At 38.7% G+C, this 16,591-nt stretch overlaps 1 protein-coding gene across 1 annotated transcript; it reads right to left on the reverse strand.

Annotated features, from left to right (window-relative positions):
- Window positions 1-446: 446 nt before the first annotated feature.
- On the reverse strand, window positions 447-16,377 carry npc1l1 (NPC1-like 1). Its single transcript, XM_055168509.2, has 19 exons — window positions 16,125-16,377; window positions 12,969-14,265; window positions 12,611-12,875; window positions 12,424-12,524; window positions 12,165-12,337; window positions 11,955-12,083; window positions 11,685-11,867; window positions 11,272-11,386; window positions 9,246-9,511; window positions 9,007-9,096; window positions 8,589-8,779; window positions 6,975-7,102; window positions 5,672-5,801; window positions 5,536-5,594; window positions 3,649-3,799; window positions 3,137-3,368; window positions 2,850-2,963; window positions 2,506-2,668; window positions 447-1,357 (listed from the first exon to the last, which is right to left on the reverse strand). The coding sequence occupies exons 1-19, from the start codon at window positions 16,185-16,187 to the stop codon at window positions 1,128-1,130; spliced, it is 4,080 nt and encodes a 1,359-aa protein (XP_055024484.2). The 5' UTR covers window positions 16,188-16,377; the 3' UTR covers window positions 447-1,127.
- Between the last annotated feature and the right edge of the window lie 214 nt (window positions 16,378-16,591).

Raw genomic sequence — 16,591 nt, forward strand, 5'->3', positions numbered from 1 at the left:
GAGTTTCACGTCTTTGTAAACGAAAGTTTGATGCATTTTGGGAAGGATTGTTTCAGTGCACCTGTGCAGCCATTGTAGAGGTGGGGGCTGATACAACAAACACCCGAAAATTCTTGGGGCAGCCGCATATGTCCAAATTTCAGTCAAAACCGTTCTATTTCATCATAAACAATCTGAAAACAGGGATTTAAGTGTAAAATACCGAACTTGTCCTTTAAGTCTTGTTTGAGCTGTCCTAACTGAAAACAGCTTGCACTGACATATTTGAAAGTATATCAGTGTCATTGATTTGTCTCAAAACGTACATCCATAATGTTTTTTTTTGTGAGGTATGTCTGTAAAAAACTACTTAAATGTCCTAATAGAACTAAGGCAAGGCATAATCCAAACCCTGTCTGGAAAACAACGCCTTTGTGTTTATACATCTCTCTGTGAAAATGAATTTATTCTATATGCAACATAAATATTCAACAAGACTTGAAAGAATTTACAAAAACACAAAGTGCATTTAATATTACTACAGTAATTCGCAACACAAGAGCAAACTCTCTTTACACTTTTTATACTGGAGTGATACTAGGGGTTGTTTCTTCCTTTCCGAAAATACGAAACTTAAAAAATGATAAATTACATAATTATATTTTCAACAAATGTTTACAATTGAATAAAAAGTAAAATAATCCTATACAACAAATTTTCTTAATTCTAAAGGTATTGAATATAGAACGTGAATTACAACTTTGTCCCAGGCGTGACCAGAATGTTAAATGTGACATGAAACTAAAATGTCAATAAAACACTCAAGTTGTATGCTGGGTGTCACCTGTGAGCACCACAATCCCCAAATGACAATAAACTGTACAGTTTTGTAGCAGTAACAGTGCTATCAAAAGATATAGGAAGCCTTGCATTGACTTCTGCATTAACCTGATAAAATGTTTCATGGTCTCAAACTGAAAGTGCATGTATACGGGAAGCTATATGACTAATGATGTATCCCCAGGTGCTCACCTGCAATAGTCTAAATAATGGCAGACAGCCCATTTATTTATAAATACAAAGTCAATGTAATTGCAGAGGTAAATGTACTGCAGGGATGAGGAAAATTAGTTCATAAGAGTCTTTGACTAAGACATGTTAATTTCCACTGCAGGCTCTTTTGCAGGCTCTTCTGCTGACTTTTCTGCAGGCTCTTCTGGGCTGTTGATGGGAATAATGCCGTTCTTTATAGATGTGGGCTCTCCATTGGCAGGCTTTTCGTTGTTTTCAAAGTTGGTGTTGTTGTATATGTGGAGTTCCTTCTCTGTGGCCTTTTTTTCTTGAATCTGGAGCAGAACTGCCTTGTTCACACCAGGCCCTATACAACACAAATATACAATATGTTTCATTACGATTAATGTTTTATTGTAAGACAAAACTTAATTCCATCCATATTTTAACACGCCTGCTTTCAAATGACTTGTCTCTGATAAGTATACTCTATATGTAGTGTACGGTATTATTCTATCTGCAGGGTTCCCACATTTTAGTTAAATTCAAATTCATGGATCTTTTAAGGACTTTCCTGGTCCAATACCCTCAAATTCAAGGACTAAATGTGGGAACACATTTCAAGTGACAGCAAGGTTACATCGTGGTACCTTTTAAGATACATTGTTACAGTTCCCTTTCGAGGAAACTTGTGCTGCGTCACTGCGGTGACACTTTGGGGACGCCTCTGAATGTGTATATCTAATTCAACAATGGTGAGGCTTAACGACAAAGACTTGCAGGAAGTATATCGCTATCTGAAATATTGCCAAAGACAAGGTTACAGGGACGAGGAAGTATGGCAAGGGAGAAGCAGATTCTCGTTCCCTTCTAAGGGAACAACAGTTACATACGTAACCCGAGACATTTTCATGTGTCAAACACAACTATGCAAAAAAGCTTTTTGGTATTAATCAACATTCGCATACAGAATTCGCTTTAAATTTAAAGCGAAGCATTTAAAGCAAACAGTTTAGCACGTGTGCTTAAAAAGTCTAGAATTTTTATGATATTATCCTACACTACACAGGAAATAATATGGATTTGTTTTTCCAGAAACCTTTTTGCATAAAATAGATTCAAGCACTTTCACTGACCTGTGTCTATGTATGTATATTTTCAAAAACTTCACAGGGCCTGATTTCAAGGACCCGTGGGAACCCTGTATCTGGATCTGAATCATGTTTAACACCAATTTTTGAAAACCATTTTTTTTGTAAGACCACCAGTGTGAGAACGAAGAGAGTAAAGTGAAGACATCTGGCTGGTCCTTACATTCTGGCACCCATTTAAAGGGCTGTTTGAGGGTTAAGACTTGGGTTTAGGGCTAGAGTTTGACTTGGGTTAAGGTTGGGTTAGGGTTAGGCACTTTTTGCGATGGTTGGGGTTAGGTTAGGGTAAAGAGGAAAAGATTGCATTACGACTTTTAAGTGTCCTCACAAATTTAACTGGACAAATGTGTGTGTGTGAACCTACCAAAGAAACTGAGCAGGACAGGCAAAAATATGAGTCCATGGGCCATGCCGAGTAAAGTAATAACCAGATTAAGTCTGAAGAAGAAGATCTGAATGAGCTGTGCCTTAGCAAATGCCAACACCACAATTCCTGGTAGGTTGGTCATTGCAACACCAGCAAACACCTGGGAAAGAAAACACTTTGGTGTAAGTCACGGAAAATGCATGAGTAACCTTTTATTTGTTTTGGATATTATTGACTTTCTCCAGGCAAATAGACAAGATGTACTAATATGCCTCCTGGAAAAATAGCTGCAATCTGTTTTTCCAAGATGTCTTTTTTAATGTGAGTCTGATGGTACTCACCGCACTTCCCATGTTAGCTGTGGCTTCTTTTGCTCTTTCCACTTTTGTGGGGCAAGTACTGAGAGCAAATGAGCGTGTGATATGAGAAACAAACTCCACTGATATACCAACAGCCTGGAAAACAATGTGACATTTACATTTGGGATCGAACCCATGACCTTTACATTGTTATTGCAAAGCTCCTCCAACTGTGCTTTAATGACAGCGACATGATTATTAAAATAGCAATATTGAACACTCTTATCAGTAGATGAACCGCAAACATTGTGTTTCTTTGAATCACTCACCGTTACAAGGTTAATAAGTGAAACGGCGTTGAAATCGATGCCCCACAGCGTCATGACGCCAACCGTATCCACAGTGATCATCACTATGGTGAGCAGGTTTAAAAAGCCTGATCTCAAATCCATACCGAGCAGGATACAACACACGATGAACGTGGGAAGTAGACACATGCAGATGTTGAACACGCCCTCGTTCACAATAGTCAGGTACTGTTCGTAATACACGTATGTAATACTGCGTGATAAAAGAAAAGTTACGTTAGCATGCAGATACTGCAAACATTATTTATTAAGATCATCGATCACACAGAAATGTTTAATCTTGTAATGCACTGAGATTAATCAAGTTGCTCAAGGTCTTGTTCAGTAGTTTTGCAATTTATGAAGTAGTTCAAGGACTCCCGTTACCATTTAATTGCGTTAAGGTCGTTCATTATCTCTACATATCTTATCATGAACAAGACGCAGCAAGGGTGAAGATTTTAAGCACAGAATGATAAGACCGGGACATTTACGTGTAAGGGAAGACCTCAAAGTCAGGATCGGTACCGGGTATCTTTCTCATAGTCATGGTGATTTCGTGGGCCAGTTCTCTCGCCTTCGCCAGAGCTGCTGTAAATTCCTGAGAGTTCACCAGAGGAGTGTGGTAGGCCATGAAGCGAGAGGCTGATAAAGAGAGAGACGTGATGGTTAGTGGTGACTAGAATTGGTGGATCATTCTAATACCTGAATGGTGGGCATGTGTGGAAAATCACCATAAAAATGTGTAGCACTAGAAGTGCACTGATAAATGCCGATATACACTAATAATACCTGGCCGATTACTATTCTGGATCGCACAGCCGAGTTTATTCACAGCTATTTCATGTACTACGGCTTTTGATCAGTAAGTCCTTATCAATCTGAAATTATCATGAAAATACCTGAAAAGGTTTGAAGAACAGCAATGTAAATATATCCTTAAGCCATTTCCTGGAGCTGCGTGTGTATGGTTTTTCGTCTGCAGCGCATATTGAGTTTTTGCACAAGAGCGCCCTCTAGCTTTTGGATGTAGCGGCATTTAACCATAATTCATTGAGAAGCATAGCAAGCATCATCAGCCGATAAATCGGTGCACCCCTATGTACTGTAGCACCTTGTAGTTTTTTGTCCTTGAATGTGATGTGGATTTGTATAGGATTTGTACCATTTTGTAGGAATAATTATCCCAACATACACTCATAAAACAAAGATGCTCTACGATGGCATTGAAGAACCATTATTTCGCTGTATGTTTCCATAAAGGAAAGGACGTTTCAAGAATCTTTGACTGAATGGTTCTTTAGGGAACCAAATATGGTTCTTCTATGACATCGCTGTGAAGAACTATTTAGGAGCCTGCTGCCTTTATTTTTATTAGTGTATGTTAAAGTTCCACTGTGCAGATTTGTAGCGTCATCTAATGGTGAGACTGTAAATTGAAACCAACAGCTCAGTCCAAAGCTCAGCCCTCCCTTTCAGTAGCTGCCACAGGACAAACACGTAATTGTTTGAAACAACGTAGTGACAGAGGTGCTGTAAAGAGCAGTTTGTCGGTTTAGGGCTACTGAAGAAACAGGACGGTGCAAAATGGCGACTTCCATTTGAAGGGACACTCCAATTTTTTTAAAAATAGGCATATTTTTCAGCTCCACTAGAGCTAAACATTTGATTCCCACCGTCTTGAAATCCACCCAGCCGATCTCCAGGTCTGGCGGTACCACCCCTAGCATAGCTCAGCATAATCCATTGGATCTGATTAGACCATTAGCATTGTGCTCAAAAATGTTAATATGCACTGCCCAAAAATAGTCCCCTGCTATTGAAAGTTACCAAGGGGACTATTTTTGGGCGGAGAGTAATATCAAGGCAGCAAATTCCTTGATTATTACGCCGGAATGATAGTATAACAAATTATATTTTTATTCAATCAGATTCAATGGATTATGCTAAGCTATGCTAAAAGTGCTAGTGCCCGACCCGGAGATCAACTGAATGGATTCCAAAACGGCAAAAATCCGATGTTCAACTGTAGGGAGCTGGAAAATGAGCATATTTTCAAAAAAAAAAGGAGTGTTCCATTAAGGGACCCTTCGGTGCATGTAGAAAAGGTAAGGTAAAGGTAAAATGAATACAGTTCATTTTGTAATGTCTTTATACACCAATGATAATATAGTTATATTGCATTTCTGTCAGAGATTCTTCTAAAAATTACAGAGTGCACCTTTAAAGTTAATTTAGTTTGAGATGGCACAATGCAGTGTAAAGATGCATACTTTTAAAAATCGCTTTATTCAATTGAAAAAGTCACCCATTCTGTAGGATTAAACGGTTATGCTTTAAAGGTACACACATACAGAACAGTAAATATGAATGTATCTCACCTGTTATTTCCCCAGTAGCATTGTCTATGACTACAGCTTTATCATATGCTCCCAAGCCTCTGGAAATGAAACGCAATAATGGGTTTTAAGTGTTAAATTCAACCTTTTATTCAATCATACAAGTAACAAGTCTTACCCTTTTGGACACTGCAGGTCAGGTCTGTTACCAAGAAAGTCTGGTAGAAACTTGTTAAATTCATCAGTATTTGGTCGCAAAACACCATTTGGGGGTCTTGTCATACACTTCTTTAAACACAGATAATCGCCTGCAGTTAGGAAAGTTTATAATTAGTTCTTTCTTTTAAATATTGCATTGAACTAAAACAGATCAATAATACACACTCTTAAAATAAAGGTACTAAATGATTCAGAACCGTTTGAGCTAAATGGTTCAATAAAGAACCTTTAACATCTGAAGAACCTTTCTGTTTCAATAAAGCTTTTTTATAGTGGAATTTTTTTTGCTTTTAAAATCTTTGACTGAAACATGTTTTTTTTCCGCATGTGGCATTGCTGTGAAGTTCCTTTTCTACCACGTTTATTTTTCAGAGTGTAAATGAAGAGTTTGGTTCCAAAACGCAATAAATCCATTTTGACAAATTTCGGTAAAAACGTGTTTTCTATACCAAGAAAGTGACAAGATGAAAACCACTATTTTCTGTTACAAACTTTCACATAGCATCTTTAGGTTATAAAAACATAAAAAATTCAAATCCATAACTTGATTTTCAAAGATTTATTATAAAAACGAATTCTTTTTTCCACAAAATTCAATAAATCCATGCAGTTTTTTATTTCAAAATGCTATAAATCTATTAAATCAATGTATAAATGTGCATTCATCTTTACCATTTTATATTTATTTAGTTGACTAGTGGTATACAATGATTAAAAAATAAACATTAATGGCATTAACCAAAACACTTACTTTGTAAGAACACAATGTTTTAGCATGAGAAGCTTGATGCTGTCTGGAGAACAAGCAACCGAGTGCCTCTCGCGGAAATTATTAGCTGTTGATGGCTTACGTTTCTTTCCCGTCACAGAAAACCATCACAGGTTTGGCAATGCTATTAAAGTATTATTTTGTTTTGTTTGTTGATCACGAAGTACAAAGTAGATGAGGAAAACTAGGACTCCGTGTACTCAGCGCGCCGCCATGTTTGTTTACATTGCGTGAATGGTCCGCTGTAATATCAGAAATGGATTTATTGCGTTCTGTAAAAAAGCAGGAGTGGCGTTTGTCGCATTTTGGGAAAAAAGGGAGAAAAGATGACAGAATATCACGGCGGGTATTGGATTTTGCATAAAATTAATTATTTACTTTTAACTACTGACCTGATATAATACTGATTTTGGCAGTAACTCATTTTTTTCAAAAATGCCGTTTATCGCGTTTTGGAACCAAACTCTTCAAATATTACATTTTGAACACTTACTCTCATTTGCCGCACAAAATGTGCCATTGTTTGGACCCCTGGTATAGAGGCGACAACATTTGGATCCAGGGTTTAGCCAATCAATGAAGTCATCCACCCAAGAGGATGCTGGTATAGCCAAATAAGATCTAGAGAAATCAAGTATGTGGTAATGTTACAACAAACTCAATATATTTAATAAATATAAGTGTTCAATGTGGATTATAAACATTTAACTCAGTGGTATTATACATTGTACATTTTTCATTCTGAATAAAATGCATAAAAAGTGCTCTTTAAAAATAGACTTTTGTCATTGTATGATTCTCAAACTTTAACACTTGACAGGGTTATGTCACTAAATGGACTTTTGAGATCAGTAATAGAAATGCATAAGTTCAAGGTCTGATGTTACAGGTAAATGACTTAAAGGGTAGCCTACTGCTCAAAGAACAGAGATTATATTTGAATTCTTTGTAACACTTCACGATAAGATCTCATTCATTGACATTAGTCAATACACGACTTAACAATTAGCAATATTTTTACAGCAATAATAAATGTTTATTGCTTTTAAATACAAAAATAATTATTTGTGTTGATTCATATTAGTTTATTGTGCATTAACTAATGTTAACAGACATAAAATGTGTCAGTGTTAAAATTAACATAAAACTAAGGTGAATATACGGAGAAGTAAGAGTAAGAGTTCGTTTATGTTAACTGATGTTGTTAACTAACGATATCAAATAAAACCTTGTTGTACAATGTTACCGAATTCTTTAATTTTGTAGTAATTCTATTTTATTTCTACATTTTACAGTAATAACATCTTTAAGACTATGAAATATCAACACTGTAAAATATACTTTGCTGCCTTAGGGGTTTTTGTTGAATCGGCTCGGATTTGCAAGTCATGTCAACAGAGATGAGTTGTCACAACTTATAAAATATAGTTGAGAAAAGTCTTAATTTTATGAGTTATAACAACTTACCTGTAGTTATAACAACTCATTTCTAGTCGAGATAAATAATAGTAAGTTGAAATGACTTCAACAAAAAAGTTTAAGGCAGCAAAGTATTTTTTACAGTGTATTTCATTCATTAGAAATAAACCTTAATTAAATGGTTTAAGATTCATATAGGCAGTGTCTACAAAATGTTTTGATGCATTTAAGCACTTAATGCATTTAGGATTTAAAGGGGACATGAAAATCTGACTTTTTCCATGTTTAAGTGCTATAATTGGGTTCCAAGTGCTTCTATCAACCTAGAAAATGTGAAAATCAACCCAGTAGCTTAGTTTTGGTAAACCATTCTCTGCAAGCATGTAAAAAATAGGTAATTGAAATTTGGCTCCCCTTGTGATGTCAGAAGGGGATAATAGCGCCCTTTAATCTGCACTATCCAACCACGGCACTGCCGGCACAGTACAGAGATCAGCTCATTTGCATTTTACGATCATAAGAAAAATTGAGTCACACGTGCAAAACTTTAACTGGTCGTGTATAGTATATTATGCAGATGACTTTTGAAGTATGTTTAGTTTGATTAAACAATCAGAATAATCAACAAAAGGGCATCCTGATGCTTCGTAAGTCTACAGATATAAATCGATTGATATATAGTTCTCACCGTTCGGGGTATTCGGTGGCGTATCTGATCTTTTGAGTAAGGGAGAACTGGTCACATCCCACACTAGAACACACAGCGTTCGTGCCATTCACGCTATTGAAGTTAAACCCTTTGGTTGTAATAAAGTATGTGGGCACGCCGACCTCAAAATACTTATAGAGATATGCAAAGTAGTCCAACATGTAGGAGTCCTAATAATCATAATACACACAGAAAGAGAGACAATGAAAGACAATGCTTAGAGAATAATATACAGTCAAGCCAAATTAACCCCAGCATTACTTATTGTTGCATACTGTAGCTGCTCATCACAAAAATCCTTTGAATTGAAATTGTTTCATTATCTTCCACCGAATGGAACGGCTATTACATCATAAAAATACTTTAGGTTGTATAGGGGAGTGTTCAATAAACTTACAGTTGGCATGGCAAGTTCTTGATCCAAGCCTACTTTAACATGAAACAAGAGGAACACAGAGGCGCAGAACATTGCAAAGAACACCAGCATCTAAGATAACATGAAAGCATATGAAACTTAATTCAGACTGAAAAACACATTTCTGATTAGACACATTTAAATTTACATTGATAATATCAGCATAAATGAGTAACATAAATGCTGTTAATACAGCAGGTGTTAAGGTAGCAACAACGTACCACTATTATCCTGCTGATGGGGTTCAGCAGCACAGGAGCGTAGTATTTTTTCATTAATGGGAGGAGGAACCCCTTGTTAGGTTTGGAGGGGCGTGGGGTTTTTACAGTAACACAGCAAGCAATCTCGCAGCGGTTTGCATCCTGACGTCGAGCATCAAGCGACAACACAGCCACAAAAGCCGTCATCTGGAGTATAAAGTCCATTAGCACGGCCAATGCAGCATACAGGGCGAAAGACCTTACAGCAGGCATTGTGCTCAAAGCACCTGAGAAAGACGATATATGATGAGAGTCAGTGTTCACTGTATTCAGCTGATATAAACAATGAGTCATCATCAAAATAAACAAATTAAATTTTTTAAGTTACATCTACTTAAAATTACTTGTACAGTCATTTTGATTGTATTTCAATAAAATTAAATTTGAAAGCAGCAACACAATTTTGACAAAAATCTATGTTTATATAGAATTCCTATGGCGTAGCCGCGACGGCGTAGGTTCCGCGTCGGTTGTCATTTAAGCCCGATTTATAGTCGTGCGTAAGTTCTACGCTGTAGCTACGGCGTAAACCGGCCATTCCCAAACTGTGGTTAGCGCACCACTAGTGGTCCATGAAGGTACTGCAGGTGGTGCATGTAAAGGCAAAATAAAATATAAAATAATATATTTTTAAAGAAATGTTTTATGAATCTGTTGTACTTATGTGATGACCAGTTATAGTTTTAGTGCTAGTAAACCTATTTAGAGGTGGAGATAAATTCAGGACTTTGTGTAGACATATTTTATTATGTGGTGGTCCGCGAAAATTCTTGATTACAAATAGTGGTCCACACACACAAAAAGTTTGAAAACCCCTGGCGTAGGCTATCCGTAGCCTGTGTGTAGCCTGACATGCACCTCGCGAAATTTTTAACAGCGCTTCAGATCTACGCGGACCCATGTTATTCAATGGGACTTGAGACTAACAAAAAAAAAATTATTACACTTCAATTATCTTTTTTCCGAAGCTGGTTTCTGTCATTTACTATGCACATTCTGCGAGAGCGAGGGCGGGGTCTTGATTTCGCGGCTTTACTTCCTGCTCACTATTGCGCAGGACTGGTCCCGAAATCAAGACCCAAGATGTCAGCGCCATATCCGGACACAGGCGGCTTCACTTTTCACCAATGTAAGAGAGCGAATAGGCTTCATCCATCTTTTTTACAGTCTATGGTTTCGACACATCTGAGCTTCGGGATCTCGCAAAGCTTCGGAACGACTGTTTCATGGCAGCCATCCCTAGTGGATACTGCCTACTAGCGGTCTGTGGGTGTTTTTGCACGTCGACGTGGACAACGACGCAAAAGTATGAATGAAAACCGACGCGGAACCTACACCGTAAACACCGCAAACACACACGCAGACCGCTGGTAGGCAGTATCCAGGTAACCACAGTAATGGATCCCATTGTGTGTGTCTATGTCTGCGTCCGAAAACTCAAGGCAGTGACTCGTTGCCTCGCTGCCTCATGAGGAAATGACTTCGGAGGCATGAAGGCAGCTCAAAGAAAGACTTTCGGACACACTTCAAAGGCAGCGTGTTTGAAACATAAACAGAGAGCCCCTTTGTGATAACTAATCACATATTTGAAAACTACAAGACTAATTTCTCGCTAGAAATGCAATTAAAAGGTGTAAAAAGTGAAAATCTATTTACACTAAATTTGTGCTCCAGTCGCGTCCTTGGCCGCCATTTTATTTTTTCGAACTCGACTAGGCTTGGCCAATCACATTTTTAATGTACGCCCACGCATAGGTATCTCAGGAGACAGGAAGTAAACCTAACATCGAATTCGGACATGCCTTGATGCCTTCCTGCCTTGGAAAGCTGCCTCGGAAGGCAGCAATTTAGAGTTTTCGGACGCAGCCAAAAAATTTTGTCTATACATCAATCAAATCTCTCCTTAAAGGGATAGTTCACCTAAAGATGAAAATTATCCATAAATACATTGCAATTTCTTTGTTTTGCTGAACACAAAGATTCTCACCCAGGAAGAAACAAACAGATTCAGATAAACTGCAGAGCAACATGCTGGGAGCTACGTTTCCAAGTACTCTTCCTATTTGCTCCTCTCTCGTCTCTCCTGGTCTGCGTGTATCTCTCTAAAACAGATTAAAGAACATTATTTATGTGATTATAATCATCAACTAATAAAAGAGAGGTTATAATGAACACCCAAAAGACAAAATAAGATTAATATAAAGATGTGTGGATATAATAAGAAACAATGGTAGATAAAAAAGTGAAAGTGTCATGATTGTCAATTATGGTAACCCATACTCAAACAGTAATGAACACACAAATGGGAAGGTAGCTTGTGGGTATATTTATAGTTAACTCAAGCAAGCATGTCAGAAAGTTCATGATATATTGAAGACAAAGAGACCAAACCCAACATACCTGATACTCCAGGACTAAAATAAAGATGTTGTCAGCTCCTACAGCAAGCACAAGGAATGGCACCACCTGTAGAATGACCAATGAAGATGGGACACCAACCCATGCATAAAATCCCATTGAGACCATTACAGAGCAGCCGACAACCAAAATACCACCAAATCCAACCAGGAACTTTGAATCAACCTAAAAAAGAAACCATATGACCATGGTTAGTGAATACACATCGGTGCATATTATTCTTCCTTTTGATAAAAATGAGGACACACTCACCAGGATTCGCTTCCAGGATGAATATTCCCCAAGAGCCACAGCTATGTAGAGGAAGATGACAGCATAACTTATCATGAATATGGGGATATCCTCTGCTGTAGTTCGGTTTATCTCATCCTCCAAAGACCTCTGAAGACCATCAAAGAGTTCAACCACTGAAGACTTAGATTAATAAATAATAATAAAAAACTATCAAAACCAAAATCTCACCTCAGCCATGTAAGCAAATGTGAAGTTGGTTTTCGGGTCTCTTTGATACTCCTTGAGAATTTCTAGGAACTTGCTTTCCCATTGTTCAACCACCCTAAATTTAACATCAGATCGTGCGTAATTGTTTAAGGAGAATGTGAGGACCAGAGCCTCCGCGGTGGTGTACTCTTCATCTGAAATTATTAAGAAGGCAAAAGTAAGCTCAGTTCATCTTGATTATAAAGTTGAGATGCAAGCAACCTGTTTTGTTGTGTCTTACTGTCATATCCTCCAACAGCAAGGAATGGAAAGACAGGAGCTCCGTAGTCTGCCATACAACTCATACCAAGGGCTGTGATGTCTTTAAATGATAATGGAGAGCTGTGGGCAAACACAGAATAAATAAATATTTAACATCAAGACATTTATTGTACTGTCAACTTTGATTCTGAAAATATGTTGCTTACTTTACACAGTAGATGAAGTGATCCCTCCAATCTACTTCCTTAGTCACACCAAGCTCGGTCATGTTTGCTTTGGCGTTCAGATTATCAACGCTATTTTGAAAGTACTGTGGCAGACCGTTGACAGCGCAGTCTGTTAAAGATGGGTTGCTTGGATTGAGTGGCGCATAGCAGATATCCTTAAGACTGGCGGTGCGGTTTAAATCTTCTGACCAGAATTCAATTGCCTGGATTTTCTTCTGAAGCTCTAACAGTTCCAAGATCAAATCTGGAATAGAGACAGATACAAATCATGTTTTGATACAACCACAATCTAAGATAGCAAATTGAGGCAGTTTTGGAAAGCTTTAAAAGTAATCACCTTTAGAGATGATACCACTGAAGTTCTGCTCGCCAAAAAGTAAGGAGTTGTAAAAGTGGCTGGGCCGGTTTGGAGCAGTCAGGATCAGCTGATTGGTGCGGTAAAATGGATCGAAATGTAGATCGTGAACGTCCTTCTCACGCCTCGCACGGCTATTGGGAGCCGACCAGAGCTGGACGGGATCTGTGGTCAGCTCTATGTTTATTATTCCCACCGCAAAGACCAACACAACCACGAGGCAAGCCAGTAGTACCTTCAGAGGATGATGAGCCATTAGGGTTCCCCATGTCTGGAAAATCGAACCCAGGAAGTCCTGAGTGGCGAGACTTGCTCTGTCAGAACACGTGACATCTTTTGGACTGATCTTCTGGTCGATCACATTTTCATTTTGATCTTTGGCCTTCCACTTGCGTCGTTGGGTGCTGTACCTAAATGCCAAGAAACTAACAAACAGGATGAAGACGATGGAGAAGATTATGATGCAGATGACCAGTACACCATCCAGCTCACCGATCTTAAACGGGTCCGGTAAAGGGCCTGGCTGTGGTACGGCCGGACATGATTGCAGGCAATCCTGGCACGAGCAACCTTCGCCACCTGTGGGTGTGGTCTCATTACAATTCAATGCTTTTTCTGAAAACAGCACAGCCCCTGGTGGAATCCCAGCTGTTTGACCTTCTGGTAAGAGCCTAAAATTTATATCTAAGGGTGCCAGTCCGTTGCTAGAGTCGCCTTGGAAATCATACCAGCGTTGCGGCGTGCACAGTGTCGAGCCGTACCGGCCGCACATAGTGGCGATGGCGTACCCTCCCGTGGCTGGGATTCGTACGTTTTGGCAGGACCTAAAAGCTGCGTCCGAGAAGCTGGTCGAAATATAAGTCTCGTAACCAGTCACTGCTTCCTTTACAATGCCCAGGGGTTGGGTGATGTTGACCGTTTTGGTGATTTTTAATATCTGGCTTTGATTGGGACTGCAGGTGGTAATACAGTGAATGTGTGCAAAGTTGTCAGCGCAGGACGGGCAGCGGTTCAGCACGGCTTTGGACAGCATCAGGCTGTCCCTCAGAGAGCTGAGTTGTTTCACAGTGCAGCAGGCGTGGGTCTGACCATCACCCTTGGCCAACATTGGACACACGTTCTCCAAAAGCTTGTAATGGTCTCCTGTCACACTCACTGCTTTTCTGTAGTCCTTACATGGCACCTTCGGGGGAATGAGGGCCCCACCCACATCAGGGTTTAGGCCACATTCCTCATAAAATGCACAGTAGCCCGGTTCATGCTGAGCACCACTGAGGACCTGTAGTGAACAAAGGTCTATAACATAACTGCTTATCTCTCATTTCGTTTTGAGTACAATCTCTTTCACATTGGCCAACTAGAAGCATTTTATTTTGTTGATTAAAAACTATACAATGAGATTCACACAATTGTCAGTGTCTTGAAAATAAAATGGAATTGAGAAGCTCAGATGCAAAAGCTGCCAAAAGGCACCTCCGTCAAAATGAGATAATGATATTAACCAAATGCCCTCGGCACACATTGTATGTTTATTAGTGATGTAGTAGTCTCAGCCTCAGACGTCACGCCCACAGATTGTTGGCTAAACGTCTGATGTTTATCGTACACTTTTCTGAAAACTCTGTGGGAATTTCAAAGTCATCTATTGATTTGTTGAAATACACCGGATTTCCAGGAGACGCGAGTGCCGCGATTAGTTTCGGTCCCTGGAAAACAAAGGTCTGACGTTCCACTGAGGAAGAGAATCAGTCGTGTTCACATGGATAATAATGACCAGTTATCATGATCAGCCAAACATTGGATTCTCAAAAATATGTTCGCGGCATAGAGTCTTTAAAAGAGTTTTGCTTGAGGCAGTTAGTGGAGTCAAAAAGTTCGGTTCTCCTGAATTGCTTGTAGGTGTAAAAAAGTAAAGAGATATGATTCGAACAGATGTTTAATGGGAGCGTTTCATTGGTGTGGCTGTTGATGAACTGCACAACGTTGTTCTATGGTGAGTAATGTTGTTTATTTAGATGCTATTCGTTTGCGGCTGGTTATTTTAATAACCGACTTGTTGCCAGCTGGCTCGTTATTGTGGAGAGTCCGAAACGTGACGCTAGACGAAACAAACTGTGATTGGTTGTTTGACATGTCGGTCAAACAGCTCGTGGGCGGGCTTTCTCGACTCGGTCTCGACTCAGACTTGCTTTCGCAAAGACTTTACTCAGACTCAACTGTATTTGAAAACCAACAGACTCGGTCTCGACCCTTCAAAGACTCGGTCCTGACTCAGACTCGTCATTGGCGGTCTCGTCCCCATCACTAATGTTTATCAAAAATATTCACTTTAAATCCGCTTAATCCTGGCCTCAGGCTATTCAGAAATACCGATTTGTGGGCAGAATCCATTAAGAGTCTGATTAAAAATGCTCATTTACAAGAAAACATGCCAGATGAACTTATAGAGGGTTTTGCATCTGAGCTCTTCAATATAAAAACCTTTGTAACTCAGCTTTGAGTTTAGGCGCTTTGCACATTGTTAATATTTGAAATTGTATGCATTTATTTGTAGAAATCCCAATTTGTGGTTTTTGAAACTTTCATTACAGCAATCAATACATCTCCACCCAACCAAAATGTTAACATACATTTCAGTGCTAGCATTATGACACAATCAAGGCCATATATCTTTATATTCTCTTGGCATTGAAACCCTGTCTGAGTTTTTATGACAGTGATTAACTATTAGTGATGACTGCACATACAAATGCGTAATCCAGTAAAAAAAATAAAAAAAATAAATAAATATATATTTGTTAGAGGTGTTAACAGATACTGTATGTACTGTCAAAAATACATAAACATTAAAACCTTATTTTCTTATTTCTTTATTTGTTTAGTCTTCAATAAAAACCCTAACCCTTACATTTATTTATGAGTCTCGTTTTATTTATTTGTATATTCATTTCCTGTTGGTGAATATGGAACAAATTCCAACCCATTTGATCAACCCCATTGAGTTGTGGACCACAAGCTACTGTAAAATCCAGTATAAAACATATGGATGTTTCACTATACCAGTTGATATACCGTCTAGAAAATAAGTTACAGGTTTATAAAAAAATTTTTTTAATAGAAAATATGTCAAGGACTTACCAAGCAGATAGCAAGTGTACACAATGTAATGGCCCAAGTCCAGCTCTTTCTATGCCAGTGCATTTCTCTTCATAAGTTGCGTGTCTTCTGACCGTGGAGTGTTAGCAGTAGAGACACTTGAAGAAACAGACAGATGCCCAATCTAAATCTGTCTGCGCTTGTGGTGTAAATCAGATAGATAGAAGGAAATAAAAGCTCTCCTCATCCTCATTGGGTGAACGTGTGTGATATTGATGATGAACAGGCTCTTATCTGGCCTGATGTGTTCACCACCAACCAGAATGGATAAACGCCAATCCAGCTCACAGATTATTAACTAAATGGTTAGACATAACTAAAGGTGTGTTACAGAAGCTCTGAAACGTCAATGGAACGAAACCCCCACCCCACCCCCCGCACCTTTTAATTCGTTTCTGATTCACTAAAATCAATTTAAAAATCACATCATGTTCTTTACTATAAAAATG

This window comes from Misgurnus anguillicaudatus, chromosome 5 (genome assembly GCF_027580225.2).
Source record: "Misgurnus anguillicaudatus chromosome 5, ASM2758022v2, whole genome shotgun sequence".
Classification (NCBI taxonomy): domain Eukaryota; kingdom Metazoa; phylum Chordata; class Actinopteri; order Cypriniformes; family Cobitidae; genus Misgurnus; species Misgurnus anguillicaudatus.